Source organism: Anser cygnoides, chromosome 2 (assembly GCF_040182565.1).
Source record: "Anser cygnoides isolate HZ-2024a breed goose chromosome 2, Taihu_goose_T2T_genome, whole genome shotgun sequence".
Taxonomy (NCBI): Eukaryota; Metazoa; Chordata; class Aves; order Anseriformes; family Anatidae; genus Anser; species Anser cygnoides.
The window spans coordinates 155,757,651-155,783,578 of NC_089874.1; the positions used below are offsets into that span (position 1 = coordinate 155,757,651).

Genomic DNA, 25,928 nt, shown 5'->3' on the forward strand with positions numbered 1-25,928 from the left:
AGCCCTTCGGATTCGGGGCTTAACGCTGTACATCACTGTGATTGATTGGACTTCAGCAAAAAGTCCATGTAATGATAATTTCGGAAAGAGGGAGGATTAATTTTGGTGTGATGCTGCAGATCAGTCTCCATTTCAGATTAATTAGCTCCAGCAGCTACAGGACTGGCAGCAGAGATGCAGGTACCCACCAACAGCTGCTGCAGGGGTGGGAGCCAAGAGGCCCCTGTGTGTCCCACATCTCTCTTACAGATTGTTGGTGCCCAGCTCTCACAGTTTTGGTTGGGATGGAGTTAAATTCCTTCACACAGGCTTGTGGTTTGGATTTGTGATGAAAATAGTGGTGATAAGACACGGATGTTTTAGTTGCTGCAGAGCAGCACTCACCCAGAGTCAAGGACCTTCCAGCCCCTCGTGCTGCCCTGCCAGCGAGGGGCTGGGGGTGCACAGGGAGCTGGGAGGGGATAGAACCAGAACAGCTGGCCCAGATGGACCAGAGGGACATGCCACACCATGTGGTAGTGTCATGTTCAGCAATGACAGCTGGGGGAAAGCAGGAGATGTTTGGAGTGATGGAGTTTGTCTTCCCAAGAAGTCTTTACACGTGATGAGCCCTGCTTTCCTGGGAGTGGCTGACACCTGCCTGCTGATCAGAAGCAAATTCCATGTTTTGCTTTGTTTGCTCATGTGGCTTTTACTTAAGCTAGTGAACTGTCTTTGTCTCAACCCATGAGTTCTTGCACTTTTACCTTTCCGATTCTCTCCCTGGGGAGGGTGAGCAAGTGGCTGTGCAGTGCTCAGCTGCCTGCCGGGTTAAACCACAACATCAGCAAAATGCAACATAAGGCTTGAGCTGGAGAAACAACAAAGAGAGGAACTGAAGAGCCACTTGGTCACTGGCTGACAAGCCATACCCTGCCAAGTCAGAGGGAAAGTCTGGATTTAGTCAAGGATTTAACAACTATTCTGGGGGCTCTGGAACGACCTACGTGATGAGAAGTGCCAAGTTTTCATAACAGCAGAATCCCCGCATTTTCACATATGTAACCTGTAACCATAATCACCCAGGTACCCTGCAGCCACGCAAGCTCTGGGATTTGTAATGAAAAACAGAGCGAAATTCTGGCCACAACAAATTTGGTAAAAGTTACAGAGAGGAAGTAATTCAATAACCTGATTTGTGGTGGCTGGTTGTATTGAGGATACTGGAAGAAACACCGATGATCCTGACTTAATGGTTAAGAGCAGCAAATCAATACTTTGGGCCAAACTATGATCCTATTTTAGTTCATTTAGATCTGTGAAAATGAATCAAATTACTCAAGATCTTCATCTACGTAATAAAGCTGGTCATTTTGGCATCGTGGTCTGCGAGTACTCATTACAGAAGCCAAACCACAGGCTTGCTCCAGATGGCTTGTCTCTACAGCACAGCATACATCCAAGGCACTTTACAAACTAATCACCTACTGATCATATCCTTTCAATTAAAAATTACTTAATTTTTCCAACTGCTGGCATCCATTTATAGACATACCAGAAAATTATGAAGTGCTTGGCCAATAACATGCAGCTTTTTCTACATTACAGAATTGTCAGCTAAACAACATTAACCAGTCTGGTAAGGCAGTGCACTTCATATCTGGCACATGCTGCATTTGGAAGTTTCTCCACCTCTACATCTGCGGTGGTGTCAGCCTTAGCAGGACCATCTGAGATCAGAGATGAATTGGGGTAAAAATTCTCCCACTCTACATCATAGATACAGATGAAGAGACTTTCTAGAGTGATTTAATTAAATGGAAAAAGCTCCAAAAGGAGCTCCAGCTTTGCTTCTTTTTGATGAAGCAGATTCAGGCTGACGCACACGTTGGCAGAGGAGAGGACACTGCATCGTTTTCTGGGATGCTTGCACAAGCTACAGACAAAGTCTACCAGGTTTTCATTCTTAGTGCAAACTTCTCAGGGCATCACTCACCAGCATCTCAGTTTGAATCACTGAAGTCTCTTCTCCAGGAATGCACAAGTGTATTGCTACAGCAAAATTGTGCCTTACAGCAATGAGAAATGCGACTTGCTCATACGCAAGGGTATATAAGGTATTAGTTTCCTTTAGAGCAGCCCTGTGAAAAGGTGTATTCCACTTTCCTTTTTATCACAATACTGACAGGTATGATATAAATACAGCCTTCAAAATGAGCACGTAGACAATCAAAAAAAAAGTGTATCTGCTGGGGACTGTCAAGCAGTTGGCCACAATGATCTAAAGGTGACCGACCTGTGCTTTCCCACCCTGAAGCTGTATGTTTGCCTTCGGTACTTGTCTCAGTGAGCACTAGCTGAACTCGTGCTAGGAAAGATCAATTTTCTTCACAGCAAGTAGGCATGCTGTAACCTTTATTTCAGAAACCCCAGTATTTTCAGCTAACAGCTTCACCCCCATTCTTGGTTGAAGACCTTTTCTTACAGATGTCACTCATGACCACAGACCTAGCGTAGCAGCTTATTTTTGCTTCACTGCAAGCATCTAGAGTCACTGCAGGCCATTAAAGAGACTTGTCTGGCTGAACAGCTTCCAGAATTGCAACGAAGGAGTTATTTAATATCCTCAGACAAAAGCTACTATGCAAATAAAGAGCACTGCAATGTACCAAAGAGGGTCTTCTGATTACCATCTCGTATTAGTCCAATAGAAGTAAATGGATTCTAGCCCTGGTTTGTGCCATACAGTTCCCTGGATAAAGAATCTGTAGTTTAAAATAAACCCTGCTAAACAAACTATAGTCCACTTAGCTTGACAAATTTAAACAATTAACTTGCAGGAAGCCAAGCTGCTTTTTCATACTCATGGGTCAGCTGCCTTGAAACAATGTCTGAAGTACAAATAGGCTTTCAGGGCCAGATTCTGATTTCATTCATCATGGTGTAAATCAGGAATAATCCCTTTAGAGATTAGTAAGAGCAGGATCAGATTCAGGCTCTCAGAGCTAAGCACAAACCATGTGCTTGCTGGGCTTATTCTAATTCTTCTAAGCACCAAGAAATTCTCCTTCAGCACATCCTTCTTCCATTCTGCCTCTGAATTGAGGAGCAAAGGCTCAGTGCTGCTGCTAACACCCAACAGAAGACATTTGTTATTGAAAAATTATTTTGCCTACAAAGCTCCTAAGTAAGCCTTGCAATTAGAAATAAAAGTAATATTAAAAAAATCAAATTACACAGGCAGAGCACAGTTGTATTTAAAGACCCCTCCTGACCCCTGAACCATGAAATGAACTACAGTAACCATCTTTTACAAGAAATGAACACATTTAATTGTTTTGATTTACAGCATCTGTCTCTGGTTCCGGGCATATATCAAAGGAAAACATAAGCAGAGCTTTTGCCAGATGCATTTAACAACCTTAGGAAGCATCTCAACAAGAATTCCAGCGCCGTTACAAATGAATGCAATGTCATCTGAAAGTCACTTGTGTCCTTCCCCTGACACCTCCTTTGAAGGTTCAGGCAACAAAAAGACAAACATGCCAGTGAGTGTCTTGCTTATTTTTTTTTGGTAAGATCAAAAACAAAGTTACCAGCTTGATCGAACTACGTGTTACTGTGCAACTATATCAAAAGGACACGAGTTTTGCCATTCATAATGCTTGTGCCAGTGCACCAGTCTGAGTGTACACATGGGAAAACCTGGCGAAAGAGGCTAAGACATAAGTCTTTCATATTTAGATCAGGATATAAATCTCACAAGAAATGGAGAACTACAAAAATCACCTGCCGAGAAAGATAGCATGAGCCTACACGGATACTATTCTCATTTGATGTGGAGCAGTTCAGTCTCTCTGCCACGATGCTTACAGTGCTTATGCCTCCCAAAGCAGCCTGCTGAGCAGACTAACTGTAGGGCACCTTTAATTCTGGATGCCAAGTCTGTTTCTTTGTTCTGCACCTCCTGAAGAACCTATGCTTTAATCTTTAATTTTCCCAACACCTAAGTTGCTTTCTACGGGTTTCTGTGACATGCCTTAAAGTTCATGCATCAGGTTTAAAATGTTACACTGAGCACTCTTTGCAAGGTAAATTGACCTTTGAGGGAGGGAAAAAAAAATCCCATATCCCAATAACTTTGGACAGGAAGTTGAATTTCAATAGGAGCTATAAGTAGAGTTCCACAGGCTGTCACATCTATGAAAGTTTCCTTCAGGAAGGGGAGGAAATCCGAAGGGGTAACTTTGCAAGAAAGGAAATTTTATCCTTTTGTACCTTTAACAGGACTCTCGGACAGTAATGACAGATAGGTCTAAGAAAAGTACTCCGCTATGCAGGCTGAAAAGAGTCCTGTTGGAACTGGGTAAGGAAACCCGTATCATCGGTTGTCCATAAAAGTGCCATGTGCTCTAGAGATCAGGAGATGTCAGATGCTTTGCAAGTCTCATTAAGCAGATGAGACCTTCAGCAATCGATTCTAACACATGTGCTGAGCAACAGCCCTGTGCTGACTCAGAGAGAAGCACACTACCCGCTCTGTCTCCGCAAGATATTTCAGTCTTGCCTTCTAAAGAGTCTCCAGGTAATGAGCTGATCAAGCCCTAATGAGCTCATTAGATATGACAAGTCTATACTCAAGGTTACCGTGCACGACCCCATTCTCTCTTGGAGAAAGGTGAAACAGTCATGCAGCATTTATTCCTGATGGAAAAGAGGATTAAAAACCAAACACAGTGCTTGGTCCTAAAAGCAGAAACACCTTAATTTCCTTGGAAGTCAATATTGTCAGCACCAGCCAAAGCGATGCTGCCACGTACCTGCCCGGGAGCAGCAATCAGCTCAGAAGAAAGCATGGCAGCTCAAGGGGAGATCAGAAAGATTGATTTTGACAGCTGTAAAAGCAAGAGGGTTTTTTAATATTCAGAAAAGTGTCAGCGCCCTAATAACGGAATTTCCATCTCTAAGAGCTACATTTGTCAAATGAAACCTGATTAGATACAAAAGTATTAAAAAGGGATCTGGGCTTTGACAAATTTGAAGCGGTTCCTTTTGTAGAGGCGTGGACATCCGAAAGGGATGCTTTTCCAAATGAGCAAGCCTAACCTGGTTTTACCCTCGACTTGACCCTCAGGCGCCGGCGGCTGAATGCAACACCTCGCAGTTTAACTGAGAAGGAGGTCAGCAGCGCAGGAGCAGGCAGCACCAGTTTCAACAGCACCACACTTCACCCTGCAGAAGAGCTGTCTTGAGAAGCCAATTGGTTTCTTCTAAGAGTGGAGTTACACTCCACCCTGGTGAGCCAACTCCCAGTGCATGCATTTATGCCAAGGAAATCTGAAACACGCACAGCAAGCGCACCAGGTTCAAGTGGGAACTCAGGGAGGGGGTCTCCTGTTCCGCCTCCAGTCTGTTCCCCGAGAAGCTCCTCATCGAGGATAAACACCAGTATCTTCTGCATTCGCATATCACAGACAGTAAATTTCAAAGCAAGACAGTAACAGCACAAGATTTTGCTGGCGGACAAGAGCCAGACTACTAGTATTAACTTCCAGACTCAGCGACATGCCAGAAGTGTGGTTAGTGGCTCTGAGAACAATCTTAGGGCCGACTGACACCTCGATGAAATGCCGTTTTCCCAAAATGAAGCTCTGCTGGATATTTTTCATAAAAACACAGAAAACCTCTAAGTTTGCGTGTGGCAAGATAAATTAGGGAGAGTTGACATTTTGAGCAAAGCCTCATTAAGAAATTCACACATACACGAAGGAAGAAAGCTGGGATGTGCAGGGCCCTGACAGCTCGCCTAACGAGGATCGAAGCTTTGCTCTCAGCTGCACTAACATCCAGCTCTTGGTCAGGCTTGCTCCCACAGAAGAACTATCCTTTTTCCAACATATTAACTTTAAATGGGGCAAACATGGGACTTTGTGGGATTGTTTTCCCCATCAGCACACTGGATTTGGGTATTTTAAGCCCCGGGGACAAAGGGCTACAGTCTAGACTGGGGCAGAGAGAAGCTCTTCTCTAATAAACAATAGCAGCAGTGACCACACAGCACTTCTGGCTTATTCTAGCGATATTTTTGCTTTACAAAGCATTCTTTGTCCACTGTTTTCAAAGCTATAGGTAAAGGATAAGTGTGCCCTCCTTTTAGGCAGGTGGGAGCAACGGCACAACAGAGCCCCTCTCCTACTCCAACAGGTCAGAAAACAGCAGAGAAGAGCAGCCTGTTCTCTTGCTGTGCAAAACAGACATTCCTTTCCAAGCGAGCTGGGATGGTAATTGTACCCTATTGATTCTTTTCCATCCAAATCTCCAGTTTTCCCCTATTAAAAAAACCCAAAATGAATTGCACTTACATAGCAGCTTACTCAGCCAATATTTATACTCAACCCAGTATTGACAGGAGACTCTTGCCTTGCAGAGAGGCAACTTACTCTAAACTCCTTTGTTTCATTGCTATCAGCAAGTGTTTCAGCAGCTTCTGCAATTACTGTACCACCTTGTAGTTTTCAGCAACCTTGTATTTTTCAAGAGCCAGCATCCATCTCCTGCTCCGTTGCTCTTTGGCCTCACAACCACTTATTTAGCTGCTTGAGGCTCATTTCCATTTGAGGCACTGGCCATCCTGCGTGCCAGAGTTAAAGTGCTTTAATAAAAGCCCAGGTAGGGCACAAATGTCTTAACCAGACATCTACACCCAATGCACGGCAGTGAAATTTAACTGTCAGAATAGAATAGTTCTGTTGGAAGGGACCTACAAAGATCATCCAACTGCCTGACCACTTCAGGGCTAACCAGAAGTTAAAGCACATTATTGAGGGCATTACCCAAACGCCTCAAACACTGGCAGGCATGGGGCATCAGCCGCCTCTCTAAGAAGCCTGTTCTAGTGTTTGACAGCCCCCACAGTAAAGAAATTTTTCCTAATGTCTAGTCTGAACTGTGAGAATCACGGCAACACTCAGAGGACCTATGTATTATCGGTATTTCCACCCCCTCCCGTCCCCTGAAAACTTCCATGTTTTTTCTCATATCCTTAAAAATCAGGCAGTATCTCAGTGTGTCACATTTGTTTCCTGTAACTTGAGTGAAATTCCATTTGCAAGAGACCTAAATTACCCCATTTTTCCTCTGTCTGGACTATGCATCACAGTTCTCCAGTGTCCTTAAATATTTTACAGAGCACATACTTTACAGATGCACAAACACTTCCAGTTCCTCAAAGTGGCCAAAGAGCACCTGAGTATTTCACACAACTATGTACAGTTAAACAAGCCTTATCAAACCTAGTGTGGTGGCCTTGGGGAAAATTTGTCTGTAATCAGTACACTCCTTAATGGGCTTGCTTTGTTCGGTTGTTTCCCAGCATACACATGTATCATTGACCTCGCAAGCTAATGAAGTGGCCATCTGAGATGGCTCCAGCATCCCTACAGTTTTATCATGCTATCTGAGAAGTTGTGCAGCAGCTGCTATTTCACACATCCTGCTACCATGTTACAGGCTTTTCCTCTAGCTTTTCTGGTCTAAAGCAGTTTCTATTTTTGCATGTGTATTTTTGCAATATTCACATAAGTCTACTGTGACTGTCGCAGTGAGTGACTGACAGAGACACTTTCCATTGCTCTGTAAGGTCTCAGGAACCAAGCAAGCAAAAGCACCACAACAACAGCCATCTGGAAAAAAATACCAAATTAAACTGTTCTTTCAGCACAGGTATCAATCACCACAGCTGACAAAGCAGAAACTTAGGTGATTTTTGTTGCCGTGCTTTGGCACACCACTGCACTACTCAATGGAGTGGCTGACAGTAAATTGCTGAAGCCAAATGTCCTGTCCCTAAAGTTCTGCTGTCCATGAGGTTGAAGATCATCTTTTAGTTCCCCGATTCATAAATGAAGCTGTCAGTCAAAGAGAGTAGTGTTTTTACCTTTACTGGAGTCTCCGTGCATCTTAAAGGATGAATTCAGCCTCCGGGAAACAAAGGTCCAATGCTGTCATCTACAGCTGGCAAAATAGAGCTGAGACAGGAGGAGGTTCCAGGTTCTCAGCCCAAGTGCATCCTCCCACTGCTACGCACATGATTTCAGGTGCAAAGTTTAAGCGTCCCTTACCCTCCCATGTCTTGGTTCTCTCGGAACTTGGCACACAGAGGACAAAACATTGCAGAGTAAAGGGAGTGGCAGGAGAGACAGAAATAGCCTGCAAGTCTGCTCTCCTCTAGCAAGGAGCAATTGTGGTACGGGGAGTGGTAAGAAGACATGCAAATGAGGGGATAAGAAACACAGGAGGGTACCAGGACACTAGAACTGCAGAATATTTCCGTGTGTATTCAGAAAGGAGAGAAACAAGGAAGACTTACCCCCAAGCTCTGGAAAAGCTTTTAGCCTCTCACACTCTGTATTTTGATTCTGTAAGTTTGATGCTGAACTTTTGTTAACAGAGTACAGGGCAAGCAAAAGTTCGTTTTTTTTTTACATTTCAGGGTGAATTTTCAGACTAGATTTAGGCCAAATGCTTGGGAAGAATAGTAGATCCATCTGCAAAATGCAGTCTGAAACCACAGGAGACCTGATCATACAGGTATCGCTTCCCAAAGCGGCAAGTATTACCTAAAGGGGAAAAGCAGAGGATGCTGGAAAGAAAAGAGCAAGAGGGGAGACTTCTAATTCTTCTAAGAAGTCCACGCCACAAGACTGATCCTTTCTTTATTTATTCAAAATCTACAGAATTGCCCCCAAGAGAAAAGCTGGGTGAACCTTCTGAAGAAGATTAACAACTTAAATAGAAAAAGCATTTCAAAGACTAGAAAGAAAAATCCAAATTCAGGCATAATTTCAATGTAGCCACCAGCCAACATAAATGGTGTCAATGCAGGCCATGTCAAATTCAGAGGAATTATTCTGACATTTCTAAAGGCAGAATTTCCTTCTGGGTTCTCCAAATGAAATAATTTTGACCATGTCAAAGAGTTTGAAATAGACCTGGAATTAAGATTAAGTGAACCAAAAAGCAAGAATGCCGTGTGTGGTGGTTTTACTCTGCCGGGCAGCCGAACTCCATCACCACTCTCTCACTCCCCCTCCTCAAAGGGAAAGAGGGGAAAAAGGAGAAAATAGAATAGAAAGGAGAAAATACAATAGAAAGGGCTCAAGGGTTGAGATAAGGACAGAGAGATCATTCAACAATTATCATCACAGCCAAAACAGACTCAGCACAGGGAGACTAATACAATTTATTACCTATTACTAACAGGGTAGAGCAGTGAAAAACTAAAAGCAAACTAAGAACATCTTCACCCCTCATACACCCTCTTCTGTGTCCTCCCCTTGAGCAGCACAGGGGAACAGGGGCTGCGGTCAGTCCCTGACGCTTCATCTCCGCCGCTCCCTCACGGTCCCTCTCTGCCCCTGCTCCATGGGGTCCCTCCCACGGGATGCCGTCCTTCCCGAACTGAGCCTGCGGGGGCTGCCCACAGGCAGCAGCTCTTCAGGAACTGCTCCCACACGGCTCCGTCCCACGGGGTCCATCCCCCAGGAGCAAACTGCTCCAGCACGGGTCCCCCACGGGCGGCAGCTCCCCCCAGACCCCCTGCTCCTGCGTGGGCTCCTCTCCACGGGCTGCAGCTCCGGCCCGGGGCCTGCTCCTGCGGGGGCTCTCCATGGGCCGCAGCCTCCTCCAGGCCACATCCACCTGCTCCACCGGGGGCTCCTCCACGGGCTGCAGCGTGGAGATCTGCTCGGTGTGGGACCCGTGGGCTGCAGGGGGACAGCCTGCTCCACCAGGGGCCTCTCCACAGGCCGCAGGGGAACTGCTGCTGCGTGCCTGGAGCACCTCCTGCCCTCCTGCTGCACTCACCTTGGGGGCTGCAGGGATGGTTCTCACTCTTGTCTCTCCCAGCTGCTGTTGCACAGAAGTTTTTTTTTTCCTCCCTGTTTTTCTTAAATCTGCTCTCACAGAGGCACAAACAACATCTCTTAGTGGCTCGGCTCTGGCCAGCAGCGGGTCCCTGTGGAGCCGGCTGAAACTGGCCCTTATCTAACATGGGGCAGCTGCTGGGCTCTTCTCACAGAACCCACCCCTGCAGTCCCTCTGGTACCAAGACCTTGACAGGCAAACCCAGTACCTTTTGTTTGATCAAAACCAAATTCACCATGACCTGATTATGTTTAATTTAGCTTTCTTTTGAATCCATATAAACCAGTATTTTTCTCAGTTTTGCCACCAAATTAAGAGCAACATAAAAGAGGACAATGTCATACTGTAAGCTCAGCTCCAATTCAAGACGTAGGTAGCTCTACACCATGTTATTTTCTATGATTTTGTAGAGGTCTCAAGATGAAGACCAGTCTATTTCCACACTAATCCCAAGCCAAGGCTTTCTGCAGGACTTCAGCTGGTATGTGCCAACCCCAATACTTAGATGACATCTTGCAATTTGATCTTTTGTGCACCATAATGTAAGCAGGTACCTTAAAAAGAAATCCAGTTCTGACCATGTGTAGTGTTCATTGAATTTGAGCTGGAGATATGGAACATGATTCTTACCTAAAAATCTGGAGGTGATGCCTTATGCTTCCCTGGCAGGCTCATAATAACTGAGCTGGCAGATTTGATAGAATTAGATTTCTTTGTTGAGCTGGTACAGTACTGTGATGTGTCAGCACATACAGCATTTCAGATATGTATGTTCAAGTCACTGATTGAATAACCAGCTTCCAGAAATAATGCGATGCCCTTTAGACGGAACTACCTTTGTTTTGTGTTGGTACATCAAAGCTAAAAAAAATAAAAATTGCAAAAATCCACCAAACCTGAGAAAACATCAGTAGCAATTATCTAGTCCAGAGACATTTTCGACTTGCATCCAGTTTAATACCTAAGCTTCACTGTGCCAGTTTTTTGCTCTGCAGAACAATCCTCCAAGGGGCTCGATAGCAACTGGTCTGGCTCAGAAGAGTTTTAGAGACACCCAGAGTATGTGTGGGCACCTCTGTCAGCAGCAATCCTGTGTCAGAAGGTGACGTTTAGTCCCTGCAGTCTCTGACCACAGCCACCACGTTCTCCTCCACTCTAACTCTTCGGGGTGAAGAGTTACAGAGGGCTGAGCCCACATCAAAAACTGCTGCCGGGAGAAAGGACCTCCAACGAAATAGTAGAACTACTAAAAAACAAAAGGTCTATTGAGATGATGTCCTCAGAGCAAGAACTCTACACTTCAAGCAGTTGTCACCAGATGCAGGGTACAACCGTCTCTATTGTGCCTCATTTGCACTCCGCTATACCCAGCCATCAGCTGACAGAAACAGCTGTCATTTTATGAGGTTTACAGATTTCCTGTCTTGGAAATAATGCACCCAGTCTCTGCCCAAAGGCTTTGTTGTCTAGTACGCAGGCAAAAGTCTCGCTCTCCCAGTGGAGGGACACACATGTCGGCACAGATTAAGCAATTTAATCAAGAGCAATTCAAAGCGCTACAGAGCCAGGAACAAATTAAGTTCCACCCTCCTTTTCCCCCAGAATTATATGTGAACAATTACTACAATTTTTACAATTGACTACATCCCTAACCTCCACTCACGGTTCAGAGCAAGTTTCTACCACTGTTATTGGGAGTTTCTTCTGCAAAATGCTCCCTGTCCCCCAGAGCTCTGTTTCCTTTGCTTTACAGCTTTTCACAGCTATGCATGTTGTACAGTCCCAACTACAGGAGCTTTTCACATCCTCACAGGATATTTCTGTTAAGTGATTTGAGTGTACTACTTACAAGCTACACCATGGGAAACTCAACACCAGTAGAAAGAGAAGACTGTAGGTAAGAAAGGGAAAGGCGATCAAAAGGCTGATGGTGGTTCCTCTGTGGCTGTCATTTATGGATGACAGGGTGGTCCAGAGGTCTTTCCAGAACAGAGACAAGAGACAGGAAACAACCCTTCTCTAATGAATTTACCTCCTAAGTAGGTGCAGACACTTAAGCTGATAATATATTTATATTATAAGTTAAAGATTAGTGCCCAGAAAACATATCTAGCTCCCACAGTTCTTGAAAGGGACAATTCAGTTCAACAACACAGGTTTCAAATGCCACTGGAGATGCCCGAAAAATCAGCCACCTTCCTGGGGTCCAAATATGATGACACAAGGTGTCAGAGACAAACAAGTTCCTGAACCAGCTCCAGAAGGCCAGGACAGATAGTCCAGGGCAGTTCAAATGGCACTAAGTGACTATGGTTAGGAAACAAAAGTCACATCATACGTAAGATGCTGAAATACAGGCGCCTGCAGGTAGACAACTGCAATCCCGCTGCTCTCCGTGGAGATCAAGCTCCTGAAGCCAGGAATAGGATTCGTGGTATTCAGATGCCTGCTGGTCAATGAGCTGAATCTACCTTCAAACACCAGGCTGGCCCAGAGAGGAACTCTGCTCTGGATGGACTGCAAAGGCATTTATCCACCTCAACAGTGGGACCAGATGGACCACACCACCCAGAACTCGAGAGGCACACAGGAGTTACCACCTTCCCAAGCTACAGCCTGGGTTAGTCTCTTGCCTACTGATGCAGATACTATGGCAATAAAAGCAATATAAACATGCAAAACCATAAAACAAATGCAAAATAAAGCAATATAACCATGCATAAACTGTAGCTTGCCTGCACATTTCAGTCTCCTGTCCCATACAGACATCTTCTTAGGAAGATGACTAATACAACATTTCTCACTGTTGTAATTCCACTCTGGGGTATGAGAAATCATAGACAGTCAAAAAGATTATTTTTAATTTGCATACCTCTGACTTACTCATGTTTTCATTTCACAGGTTCTTATGCAGTCAAGCAGGACTACATACACCAGAAGGGGGCAAAGGCATCCCCTCAACACTTTGCCTTATTAAAAGGCATTTACACCCTTGTTTTTATCTTTTATCAGCAATCTTAGATAAGTAGAAAGTGTTGTTGCTTCTCTTTTCCTGGTCAGATACTTTCTCCAGTAAGTTGTTAGACATTATTTTCAGTGGTTGAAATGAACAGAGATCCACAGATTAAGATACAGTCTCAACAACCTTCCTTAAGTCTAGTTATGGATAGATTGGAGAAATTAGTTGCAAATTTAGGGGCTTTAAAAAAAAATCATACTGTGCACACAGTCCAAGGTACATTTTCACCTCACCTGCTCAGGACTAAAAAGCATGAAACTTCTGTGCAACACACCAAGCTTTAAGGCTCCAGATCTGCCTTTCCCTTCCAGTTTTGTCCTATGGGTAGAACTCACAGCACACATGATTGTGCACAGGCTGTTTAGGAAATTTTTTATAGCAATAATCACAGCAAAACTATTAATACAAAGCTAACTGAGATTACTCAGGTTACCTTTCTTAAGAAAACATTCAATGCATCTTTAAAGAGGAGCTGGCTATTAAAAACATTCTTCCACTTGAGAAAGGCCCCTAAGTGAAAATAAATAGCTTTTGGACGTCCAGGTTACAGGTGTGCTCTACGCCAGCATCATTCTGCTTTTGAAAGCAAAAATAAAAAGCGTGCTGTAAGGGAAAGAAGGATGGGAGGAAGAAATCTGTCTCTTACATCGCTGATGCACCTACCTACAGGTGAGTGCTACTTTAGATGAGACACTGATAACACTGTGCTCTCTTCTGCAAAGTACGGAATAGATAGAAGTTACAGAACATTAAGAAATCATTTGGGTTATTCTGAAAGCTCTCTGAGGCCAAAACCAGTGTCAAGTACTTCAGCAACAATGGGCACCCCAAGGGGAGAGAGCAGATTTGGGCTGGTGTTTGCCCTCCCTGCATTTGCTCTCTTTTCAGTAGGTAACCTGCCATCCTCCAAACAAGCCAACTGCCATCGCGGCTAGGCCAAGAAGCAGAAGTTAAAATAGAAAAATCAGCATTTGCCGTGTACGCAGTTGCCAAGAAGCTATTTCTCCTCGCCTGTGTAAATAAATTGCCGTTCAGCAATGGCTGGCTTGCTCTGAAAGACTCGCGGGGAAGCTAAGCGCTATCACCGTGCTATTGCTGGAGGAAAGAGGAGGCACGGGTGGGAGCATGGCCAACAGATGCCCCATCCCCAGATCCTCCAATACTTGGGCTGAATGAGACCCAGGGTGTTCGTGCACGCTGAAATGGCTGCTTGCCGTCACAGCCAGCATCATGGGAGCGATTGCTGACCCTGCCGGAGCGATATAAATGCTGTCCCCATTCCAAGGCCAAACTCCATGTAGATGGGCTTACTGGGAAATCTGTCTTCTTATCGCAGCTGATCATACGTGTTTGTTAGGTATTGTACAGAGACACCTATTGACTGCTATAGCTGCCTGTGGAGCAGATTAAATACTTCTGACAAAACTTGAACTGTGAAACTAGGATTATTGGCTACAACTGTACTCGCCACAATTTGTTTGTTCTGACTGGTAAGAGAGTCTGGTGTGAGGAGAGGAAAAAAAAAGTTATAGAAACTCTACGCAGAGCATCTGACTAATAAAACCAAACACAAAAATGCATCCTTATTCTGTGTTCCCTCAGCTGGCACCATAAAAAGCTCCACCAGGTGGTGGGATTAACAGCACTTTAAATTTTCTGTGGAGCTGGATTTGCTCTTACTCCTCTGCTTTCAAAAGCACATTTCTGCTTCACCACACTTTTGAAAATACTTTTGAAAGAAGCTCTTAATAAAAACATATTATTGCTATCATTTAATGACAGCATTTACAATGTATCTGGGATAAAAGATGCTGTTGTAGCCAAGAAGATGGAACTGCTATCTGCATGACCCTAATTTCCCCTCAAATAACTCCCAGTTTTCCATCAAAAGAAAATCAAATTGATAAGCAGATACAAAGCCTTAAACAAAGTGATGTTTAGTGTTAAAAGTTCCCTTCCTCAGCTGAGATGCTATCACCATTACTAATATCATCAAGTTTGGAAGAAAAACTGCAAGCAAGGCTGCAGGTACCTTTCTGGTCGGGATACGTGAAAAATTCATACAAACAGCTGTCTCTACTGCACAGTCCAACTGTGCACAAATTGAGTGAGCCAAAAGAATAGGGAATTGGATTTTTCTCTCCTTTTGCTTTGTCCGAGACTGTGCTCTTACATGCTACTAGCAGAAAGGTAAAATACAAGTATATCAGACAGGAGAGTACTTTAAAAAACTATTGTTATTGAGGAGAAAAAAAAAACAGGTTTGGGAGGACCACAGTCTGGGGCTTTGTCTTTGCTGAGGCAAAGGATTTAAACCTGCTGAAATGTTATCCTACAGCAGCACCAAAATAGAGTAAATAAAGTGAGAAATCGGCAGAGGAAGAGCACCAAGTTCACTGTGGACCCACACTGGAGTTTTTACTGCTTCAGGGATAATCAAGAAAACAAGTGCCCTTAACTTATTAAAAAGAAAAAAATCCACCTTTTTTTTTTTATCCGGTCATTCCCTTCTCCACCCCCCAGCCTCAGCCTGGAAGTGCGTTCAAACAGATTAGAAGCTATCAAGTTCCCAGAAGGGACCTCAAGCACAGCCATGCCCTGCAGATAGCCACCGGCCGCTGCCAAAAGCCAGAGAGGGGCCCTGGGACAAACCCCAGATTCTAACCGGAGAGCAGCTCTGCCGATCCCTTACAAACAGTGGGCAGAGCCCCACGGGCTTTGGACAAAGCCCTAAGAATTGAGGAGGGGTGAACATATCGGCTGCAGAAGGCCCTGGCTGGCATGGACCGCGCGGGACACTAGGAGCGGAGATCCAAGTGTTTCAAAGCAGATGCTTCCCACGACCACCCCTCCAGCTACAGCCATGTCAATAACCCCCAGGAGGAGCGTGCTGCTGCTAACTGAGTATCTTCTCAACTGCCAAGCGGCAGGAAGGCTGCTTAGAGGCGGCTGGCTCTTCATTTTCCCTTCTGTCACCGAAGGGCACCAATGTAAAGGAACTCCTGGGGACAGGATCAGAGGGAAAGGTGGAGTTTCTTTTTCATATCCTCGAATTTCCTGTCTCTTTTCCACACTGAAGTTTAATTTCCTTTTCAAAAAGGGCTTTTGGAGCTTATGAAAATTGACCCAAAAGATTACAAGGGCTTTGTCACCCTTCCAATCTCTCTGAAGGATCCATAATTAGGGAGGTTTTTCCTTTAACATGTGTGCCCAGCAGGCAAATATATAATTTAGACTTACAATTATATGAAAGAGTTATTTCTGTGTGTTGGACACATACACACTCAACCTTGACAAATAGTTGAAAAATCCTGCAAGTCTCAAAGGAGTAAATATGCATCCAGGCATTTTATTTTTTTATTTTTTAACTAGTTTGTTTTCTGTTTCTGCCAAAACTAAAATCAATCATTACAAGGACAAAGGTTCCACGCTCGCTGCTGAGACATCTCCAGCGCAACACCAACACACCTAACAAACAAACTCGGAGATTAGTTATTTATACTCCGCTGGAGACTCATTCTGCGAGCAGGGATGTGCTGGTACCTCAGGCAGCCAGCCTGCTTTCCCCTAACGGAGCAACACTGCCTTCCCTCCCTCGCCGCACAGCCCACCCAAGTGAAAAAAATAAATAAGCAAAGAAATGAATCCATACAAACAGCGGGCTGTGGGACTCCGTTAGGCTTCTCCCCAGCCACCCAGCCACGGAAGGGGGCTGCCCGGAGCCTCTCCGTGCCCCCCAGCCCACCTCTGCCCCTCTGCGGGGATTTTTGGGGGGCGCAGCCCGGCGGGATGGGGCGCAGCCGCCCCGCTCCGGAGCGGCCGGCGGAGGATGCTGCGGGCTCCGGCGGGGCCACCCTCTGCCTCCAGATGATCACAATAACACCGCCACCCCCCCTCCTCCCCCAAAAAAATAAATAATAATAACAACCAACTTAAGCGAACGAGGAGCAGCAGGGGGAGCGGGAGGATTTGCAGGTAAGCGGGGGAGGAGGAGGAGGAGGAGGAAGAGGAGGGAGCCCGGTACTCACGGCGGGGCGCCGGGGGCCGGCTGGCGGCCAAACCCCATGGCCGGGGAAAGGGCGAACCGATCGCTGCCGGATCCTCGCCGAGCTGCTGCAGCCTCCGCTCCCCCGTCCCTCCCCTTCCCTCCCCGGCAGGGCTTCCTGCCCGCTCATATAGCGCGCCCCCAGCCACGTGGAAGGAGCCGGGGCCCCCGGCGGCTCCTCCTCGGAGCCGGGCGAGGCGGAGCCGCCCCCTTCTGCCCCCCCCCCCCCCTCCGCCCCCCTTTCCGCGGCTCTCCGCGGTGCTGCGCGGCTGCTGCGCGGCGCAGGAGGCGCAGGAGGCGCGGGGCGCGCAGGAGGCGAGATGCGCGCACAGCCCGTCCCCGCCGGCCGCCAGCCCAAACTTCGCCCCCGCCCCATCCACCGAGGCGAAATACCTGCTCCTGACACCGCCCTGCGTCGGCCCCCCCCCCCCCCCCCCGAAACGCTTTCGCCCCCCCTCGTTTTCCCCTCCGCGCCCCAAAAGCTCTCCTTGTCTGAAAATTGCGCCCGCGCGGATCCCCGGCGCCGAGCGCAGGAGGGAAAGCGGAGAGAAATTCAGGGCTTCCCGTGGGGAGAGCGCGTTTTGCGTCATTAATGATGATTAAAACAAAAAAAAAAAAAAAAGAGCACATAGTAAATAATGCCTTCTTCGCGTCCAGTATCTGACGTTTTTAAGGTTACTATAAAATGCTGCGGAATTAAAAAGCGTCGTTAAAGAACCCCCAGACAGATACTTGCAACTGGTAAAGTGTCTGGTGAAACTATTTGACGCAATGCCGGCTTTAGGCACCTATCCTGTGGGTGCTCAAAGTCCGTGCAGGTTTCAGCCTCACCAACTTGTTTCCACTCCCTCACTTCTCTGGATTGTCCAGCTTTTCATTTCTATTTTAACTCCGGGATTGCAATTAACAAAGAAATCCTTTGGATTATTCTGAAAGCTCTCTGAGGCCAAAACCAGTGTCAAGTGTTTCAGCAAAATGTAACAATGGGCACCCCAAGGGGAGAGAGCAGATTTGGGCTGGTGTTTGCCCTCCCTGCATTTGCTCTCTTTTCAGTAGGTAACCTGCCATCCTCCAAACAAGCCAACTGCCATCGCGGCTAGGCCAAGAAGCAGAAGTTAAAATAGAAAAATCAGCATTTGCTGTGTACGCAGTTGCCAAGAAGCTATTTCTCCTCGCCTGTGTAAATAAATTGCTGTTCAGCAATGGCTGGCTTGCTCTGAAAGACTCGCGGGGAAGCTAAGCGCTATCACCGTGCTATTGCTGGAGGAAAGAGGAGGCACGGGTGGGAGCGTGGCCAACAGATGCCCCATCCCCAGATCCTCCAATACTTGGGCTGAATAAGACCCAAGGTGTTCGTGCACGCTGAAATGCACTGCAATGGCTGCGTGCTGTCACAGCCAGCATCATGGGAGCGATTGCTGACCCTGCCAGAGCGATATAAATGCTGTCCCCGTTCCAAGGCCAAACTCCATGTAGATGGGCTTACTGGGAAATCTGTCTTCTTATCGCAGCTGATCATACGTGTTTGTTAGGTATTGTACAGAGACACCTATTGACTGCTATAGCTGCCTGTGAAGCAGATTAAATACTTCTGAAAAAAAAAAATTTTGTAACCGTGAAACTAGGATTATTGGCCACAACTGAACTCTGAACTCTGTTCTGACTGGTAAGAGAGACAGGTCATCTACATATATGTTATTTCTGCTGAGAAAATGAACAATATTCTTTATTTAGATGCGCAAGAGGCACTGCAGTTACTTTACACAAATGTCGTCATTAGAACAATGTAATAAGTAGTGAAAACAAGAACGTGAACTTTATAAAGGTATCTGATAGCAATTGACTTTGCCATGTTTGATAGATGGTTTGATCTCAGCCAGTTAGGTCATCTTGCCTTATTTACTTATTTATTTATGTTGCAAACTAAACACTGAACTGCTGTCCTATCTGTTCAGATTTCTCAGAACTGCCGTGGTGTCCTCTGATCCTAAGCCTGCTGTGGCAGCTGAGAACTGCTCAGAGGTTTGAAACAGGTATTTAGATCAGGTCCTCAGCAGCCTCCACAGTGTCCAGAATCTGACTCCGGGGTTAAGGTGCTTTAAAAATCAAGGAGGAAAGAACCCAAAAAAGCATGCAGCATCTTCCTCTGGTTGCTGTTGGTGCTTGTATGGCAAGGAGATGGAAGAGCTCGGTGGGACTGAACGTACGGCCAGTGCTCTCAGCATCTGCTTCACAGCACCTAGATGCAGAACTGTGTCTGAGAGAGCTTTACATCAGTGCAGGATTTCCTTCGATGCCAAACAATTACACAGTGACACATTTTTACCTTCTAGGACTCATTAGTGCTGGACATGGGAGCATCCGCTGTGGGTGGCAGTTGTGATATGGCAGAACTTGCTCTCAATAAATATCTGGGAAAGGCAGAAAAACATTTCAGTGCTGTAGCACATAAAAACACACAGTAAATACCAAAAGCCTGATTTGCAGAAATAAGCAGCAAGTCTGGAGCTCAAGCCAAGCCCTTAGCAAACTCACATAAAAAAAAATCCCAGCAATGAAATACTGCTTTGCTTTTATATTCTTAGATAAATGATTTTTTTTTTTTTTCCTACAAGGACAATATAAAGCCTGAGAGGAATAATAAACACGAAATAGGAATAAAACACAGTGAGGATATTAAAATAGATAAAACTATAGTACATCTCTCAGGATACAGGAAGTTAAATTCACGTAGAAACATTCATTGGCCACAAGCAATTTACTGCAAAACAAACAAATGACAAAAGTACATAAAAAAGAGGGTAAATATAAGTAACCATATGGCAAAGAGGGACAGACGTGGTATACTTTTGGGGTGTTTTGTACACCTGTAACATACACAAACTCCCCAACATCAGTGACCATTCTAGGCAGTGCAGGTATCACCTGCAGAAAGGCACAGCAGTAAAATTCACCTGATTTATCTTCGTGCATCTTGATCCTGTCATGCCTCGAGTACTGTCTACTCCCAGCCACTTCAGCTGCAAATCCTCAGCTTTTCCCAAGCAAAGACTTAAAAACTTGTGCCTTAACTGATTGTGCTGTTATTAGCATCGTTTCATTTTATTTCATTTCAGCTGTCCCCCAGGATAATCAGGAATAAACCAGAAGGTGAGATTAGTCTTAGAGACAGAAAACAAATGTTGATGAGGTTGGAGTGTCTGTTAGACTTGTGTTTGAGTATCCAGACCACAAAAAGGATGGCAAGCAAAGCCTGTTAAAGAAACATTTTGACAAGGAAGCATTTTTCTGTGGCTCAAACAAAATAAATATAGTAACGCAGAACAACCTTTTCAAAGTCAGGCTTATGTGCTTGTCTGATCAGTACCAGCTAACTGTTTCATCTCTCCTGAATGTCACAGAAGCACACAAGCTGTGCCACCATGCAGTTTTTGAGACAAATGGTTTCCCCCAAAGGACAGCGCACACATACGAAGGGCTCTACATGCTATATTAAATTAAACACGCTAACAAAGCAGCACACTAATTGCATGTGGAAGTCATCCGTTGGGTAAATGATGAGAAAAACAATGAACCACACCTGACAGATGTTAGTCACAGCTTAATTTACTGGGGAATGGCATTTATGTTCAATGGCAGAAATGCAGTATCGTAAGCTACATAGGATGGAAAATATTTTTTTTTCTTGCCAGGTGTAAAGGTTGAAATAACATTGCACAATCCCTTACAGCTGGTGGGACAAGCTGAGCAGGGCTAAATGGGGTGGACAGGATTGCTCCAGGGAAGACAGGTGAGCATTGTGCTGGGGTAGTGCTCCCATTAACCCACAGGGCTGGAGATCCACGTCAGGCAGAGTGTCTGAGATGTTACTAGAGAAAAAAAAAATCTAGCAATTGTAACGGTCTAGAAAAACTAAGTTTCCCATATGTAGACTGGAAAATATTTAGGTTGCATTATTTCTGTGAGCAAAAGCTAGTAGAATTATTCACTAAAGCAGCAGTAAGTCATCCACAATGCTGTTTTAGATCTGATAGTAACAAATGAGCTATTATAGAGGAACTTGCCATCAAAGATGACTGGGGAGTAACTGATCATGACTTTTTTCTTCTTAAGTTGTATGGCAAGATAAACAAACATAAGCAAGACTACAGCTACATTTTCCTGATTTCAGAAGGCCAAACTTGGGTAAACTAAGGAATTGCTTTAATGATTAGAGATGAGAGGTGGACACAAGAGCTCAAAGACTTGAAGATGGTCTTTCTGTAAACTAGATGGATGCTGCACTCAGATCATAATCTACATCTAAGAAGTTGAACAGACAGTTATTTAGAAAATGAGAAGACAGTTAATCTAAGCTTAAACCAGCGTGATATAGAACAAATTCAGGAGGAAACATTAATTTAAGATCTGGAGATAAATGGAAAAATGGGATAAAAAGCAACCTGTATTTACCAACAGGAGATTAAACAAGAATAATTTGTAAGTGCATTTGAGGCAGGAAGTGATTCTCAAGAGAAGATTCGTAGTAGGTTGTATTTATCTTTGATGAAGCAGGTGGAGTGGTACTACTTGGACTCTTGGTAGTTTTGCTAGAAGCTAAGAGTGGAATGAGACCGATAGGCCAAAGTGCGTGCATGCTGAGCAGGAGCTATCAGAAGTTATAGACAGAGCCAAAACATTATGTAAAAGTGGACTCAAAATAGCTTCTTGTGAAGAAATAGGGAAGAAAGCCCATCCTGCATTGTAAAGAAACCAGTGGCTCAAAATAAGCTTCATCCAAGGCTATCATGCCTTTGCACTGTCCCCAGCTTTCTCCATCTCTCTGGGAACATCCCTTTGGCCTGGTGCAAGGTGCTCACCTTCAGTTCCCAGCTGATCCAGAGCTTGCAGCCAGTGCTCAGAAACGTGGCTGCATAGCATGTCTTCATGCAACTGGAGAGGGTCTTGTCATCCAAGGTAAGCTAAAGGAGAAGCCCACTGTTGAGGAAGAGGAGTTAGCCAGCTAATACACGGCTCTCGGACATATAGGAAGACTTATCTGGGCTGGGGGTTGCTTCATGGCTGGAAAGCAGCAAATTTGAGGAAGCTGACAATATGCACTTTAGACCAAGTGAAGTGAAGTGAAACACACCCTTAGGAATGAAGAAAACCATCTGCCTTGAGATAGGAGCTCTTTGTTTGCTTCCAATTAAGGAGGGGGAAGATTCTGGTATACAAGATGACTCTAAGCCGCCAGCCGGATGAAGCCGTGAAATGGGCAAATGAGATTTGCTCAGCCTAGCAAAATGAAAGCTGAGGGAGAACCTGATTGCTGTCAATTAATTGGGAAGTAAATGTCAGGGAAGTGAGGAATGCATAGCAGCTAAAGGAACAATGAGTATCAGCTGCAGGTGAATACATTCGGGCTGTAAATTAAAATAGTGTTATTAACCAGTATGTAAAAAGACAAACTGATGCAAAAAATAAAGCCTCTACTGGAGAAGGGAGAGCAAACTCACTGATGTTTACATATGGGGCTTGATGCATTCCCAGGGAAAAATTTATGATATGGTTTCCTGTATGAGTAAACAACTGATCTTAATGAATCAGACTTAAATCTCCGTATATAAGGAAATGTGGCTTGATGATGCTTATGCTCAAGGACGTACATCACTAGCAGGTGGCATCCGTTTAATTGCTCTGAAAAGAGTAAGAAAGACATTACACAGCCTGGCAGAGATTCTGCTGATCCCAGCAAAGGCCACCTTCCAGGACCCTTTCCTAACTTCTCTGATGGTCAAAGGGATGTCTGGTTTACTCCTACGAGAGCACTGAGGTTACGACCAGACCGAAGAAAGCTGCGAATAGGAAACTGCTTGTCATAGGAAGTGCTATTGAGATCTGTTATTATTAATATGTTCGCATAATCAAGCACATTCTATGCAACATTAAAGTTTCCCACAGATTTATTGTTCCAGAATGTAGTTTCTAAATACTTCAGTTTTGGCAGAAGAGAGATTTTCATGAAAAAATAAATAAATAAATAAATAAATAAATGAAAATGAGGCCAGCTTGTATGGCGCAGTAGTGTTTTTAAAGCAAAACATGAGCTACTGTTCAGTTTCCTTCATTACTGCTAGTTTGTGTCACTGAATGTACTTTTTATCTTTACTGTCTTTTTCCTTCCTTCAATTGTACTTCGAGCAGTTTGAGAAGTCAAAAGAAGTTTTGATCAAGATATGAGGGGGAAAAAAAACACCCTGCTGCAGTACTGGCTGACATTCCAGGTTCACCGCTGCTAATTAGAAAAGGATGTGCTTCAAAGTAAGCTTCGTGAATTCATACAAGGCTGCAATGCCTTTGCAATTTCCCCACTCTTCCACCATTATTCCAAGAAGGCATTTTTCCCTGGTGGAGGCTGCTCCCACACCATGTGCCTGAGCACTGAGACCTGACCCATTAATGAATGCAGACACTAGGGCTACATCCTCAGCGTAAATCAGCTTTTTTATCAGCTTCCATAGGTCTATGATGATCAGCATCAGGCAGGGATCTACCTTCATCTTTTGTTTTGTAGGACACTCATTTTGTCTTTGCTTTCTTCTGCCATCCACATTATTAAAATTTCCATCCAAGTATCAGCCCCATGTAAAGTACACATCATAGGAATGCAGATCGTAAGCAAGGAGCTGAAAATAAGCAATTGTCTAGGAAAAAAAATGCTGGGCTGTTACAATCCTTTTTTTTTTTTTCCCATTGTATCTCCATAGATCTTCTCACCGACATATCCTTCCCCTCTTGACTTCAGAAATACACGCATCCTGTCGCATTTAAAATGCTGTTTTCTGTTCCCTTCTTTGTGCCGTATCAAAGCCTATGTGCTGCCATCACTGGGCAATATCTGTATCTCTCATACTGAGATTGTTCCTAGCAGTCCCCATCATGGATCAAGGACCTAGCCAGTATGCACATATTTTTACTGCTGCAGCTGCCTTATACTCCAGCCACTCCTCCCCGAGGAGCAGTTGCATTAGAGCTGAGATATTACCCTTATGGGGTGCTCTCGTGGCTCAGAGAAGAGAGATGCAGCTTCAGTCAAAATATTTTCTTGTTTTAGACCAAGAAAAACGAGCAAAGCAGGAACCACCATGGATAAAGACACCAGGACTGAGCGCAGCTCATACTCTGTCTCCCAGCTGCCTGCTGCAGTAATTCTGCTCTGTACAGGAGGCAGAGGAGCTGGCTGGCACCAGGCCACGTGAGGCAGTAGATATTCTACTGAATCCTCTAAGATCGGAACTGAGCCTGAAGCTCATAGCCCAGGGCAAATATCTCTCTTTATCTCAAAAACTAGATGGTTGTGGACACTGGTACCAGCTGAAGGGGGCTGAACACGCTCAGTCCCTCAAATCTTCATTTGTCACTTAAAGGAGATATGAGTAAGGAGACATTGCTTCCAGGGGTGGAACCTCAGAAGACTTGGCCCTTTCTGCTTGTGAAGTTGTTTCTAAATGTGCAGACCAAGTCCTTGTTATCACTCCCACAATAATGTAAGGCATAGTTATGGTCAAAAAGGATCACATCTCTTTTTTATTTTATTTTTTTGAGTAGACCAAAGAACCTACTACATTTTCATGTGTTCTTTTTGTTTGATTGTTTGTTTGGCTGGCTGGCTGGTTGGTTGTGTTGGTTTTTTTTGTTTGTTTGTTTGTTTTTGTTTGTTTTTTTTTGACCATTTTATTTGTTTTCTTTGTGTGTGTTTGTTTCCCAGCAGACTGCAAGGGAGTAAGGACTTCTCAGTATGCAACCTTTAAAATAAATTTAAGACAGAGATCAGCTGAAGGGTCTGGATGAGGCATCTGATCTGATTTCTGGAGCAGCATACTCCACAGGAGTTTACCCAGTTAGCCCTTATTAAGTCGAACAAAGAGTTTTGGTCTGAACAGGTGTTTTAAAAAGACATCAAAGGCTCAAAGAGACAAAGAAGTGCTCTCTTCTCCTGCTACTATGTGACAACAGGCTTTCTCAATCACTGTACAAAAATAAATTAAATAAATAAATAAATAAATAAAACACTACCTGGAGGTATCTGGTAGTTTCAGCTTCCAGCTGTTAATCCTTATTTATCTCTGCTGGACAACAATGCCCACTGGAAATAAATGTCTCCATTTGAAGGTCCTCGGTACTCTAATCAAGTTAAAACTGTGATCTTGTAATGGATTAAGAACACTGAGCTTTTTCAGGTGGGATATCTCTGACCAGATGTGAACTTCTTCCCAACAGATGGCTACAGAGCGCTGCTCACCATTGCCTCCCTTTGCAGGCAGCACAGAGAAATGACTCTTTCCAGAATGAAGTTCCTCTCATCCTAAAGTGGCTGTTTAAAACAGACTAGATAAATGTCCCTCACAGCATTTCTATTTCTCTCTAGCAACAGCAAAGGAAGCCTGTGGTGACTACCTCCCGTGTCAATGCCTGTATTAAAGACCTTTGTATTTAGGCAGGATGGATCTGACTCTCCAGCTAAGTCATTTTTCCAGCTTTGAATCATTTCCTTGGCTTTCCCCTCTGCACCTCACACAGATGAGACTTAGAAACATCTCGAGCAGATGCAGGACTTTAATTCCTATATATGAGGACGCCTACCTCTTAAGTCCTGGGACTGTGCAGTGGTGTGGTTCAGTGAAAATTTGGTTAGGGATATATAGCTGGATTTCGGTATGCATGTTGTCCACAGTCTGCGTTTTTCACTGATCGTACCTTCTTGATGACGTACACGCAGCACTAATGAGAAAACACCTTAATACTTAGGGTCCTCCTGGAAAAATAGACTAGATTATGCAAATACTAATCTTGATATTTTTGTTCCATATCCATTTTCCATTTTTCTGATATTAACATCCCCTGCAGCATCACAGACTTCAGCTCCTTCCATCCAACTTGGTTTTCTAGCATCAGCTGTATCTAATAACACCAGCTCAG

The 25,928-nt window shown here is 44.6% G+C and overlaps 1 protein-coding gene and 1 long non-coding RNA gene across 3 annotated transcripts in view; both read right to left on the minus strand.

The window, feature by feature from the left end:
* Nucleotides 1-17,122, minus strand: part of ST3GAL1 (ST3 beta-galactoside alpha-2,3-sialyltransferase 1) — a 75,793-nt gene extending 58,671 nt beyond the window's left edge. Inside the window, exon 1 of one of the 2 annotated variants that reach the window (XM_066990761.1) lies at nucleotides 16,951-17,122. In XM_066990761.1, the coding sequence (XP_066846862.1) occupies nucleotides 16,951-17,097 (147 nt within the window). In that variant the 5' untranslated portion in view covers nucleotides 17,098-17,122. The remainder of the gene's footprint in view (nucleotides 1-16,950) is intronic. The other variant, XM_048049937.2, reaches the window with a different exon arrangement.
* A 1,467-nt stretch (nucleotides 17,123-18,589) lies between these two features.
* Nucleotides 18,590-20,437, minus strand: LOC106043263 (uncharacterized). The gene is made up of 3 exons (XR_001211591.3): nucleotides 19,922-20,437; nucleotides 19,294-19,378; nucleotides 18,590-19,206 (listed from the first exon to the last, which is right to left on the minus strand). It is a non-coding gene; the product is annotated as an uncharacterized lncRNA (long non-coding RNA).
* Nucleotides 20,438-25,928: the final 5,491 nt, after the last annotated feature.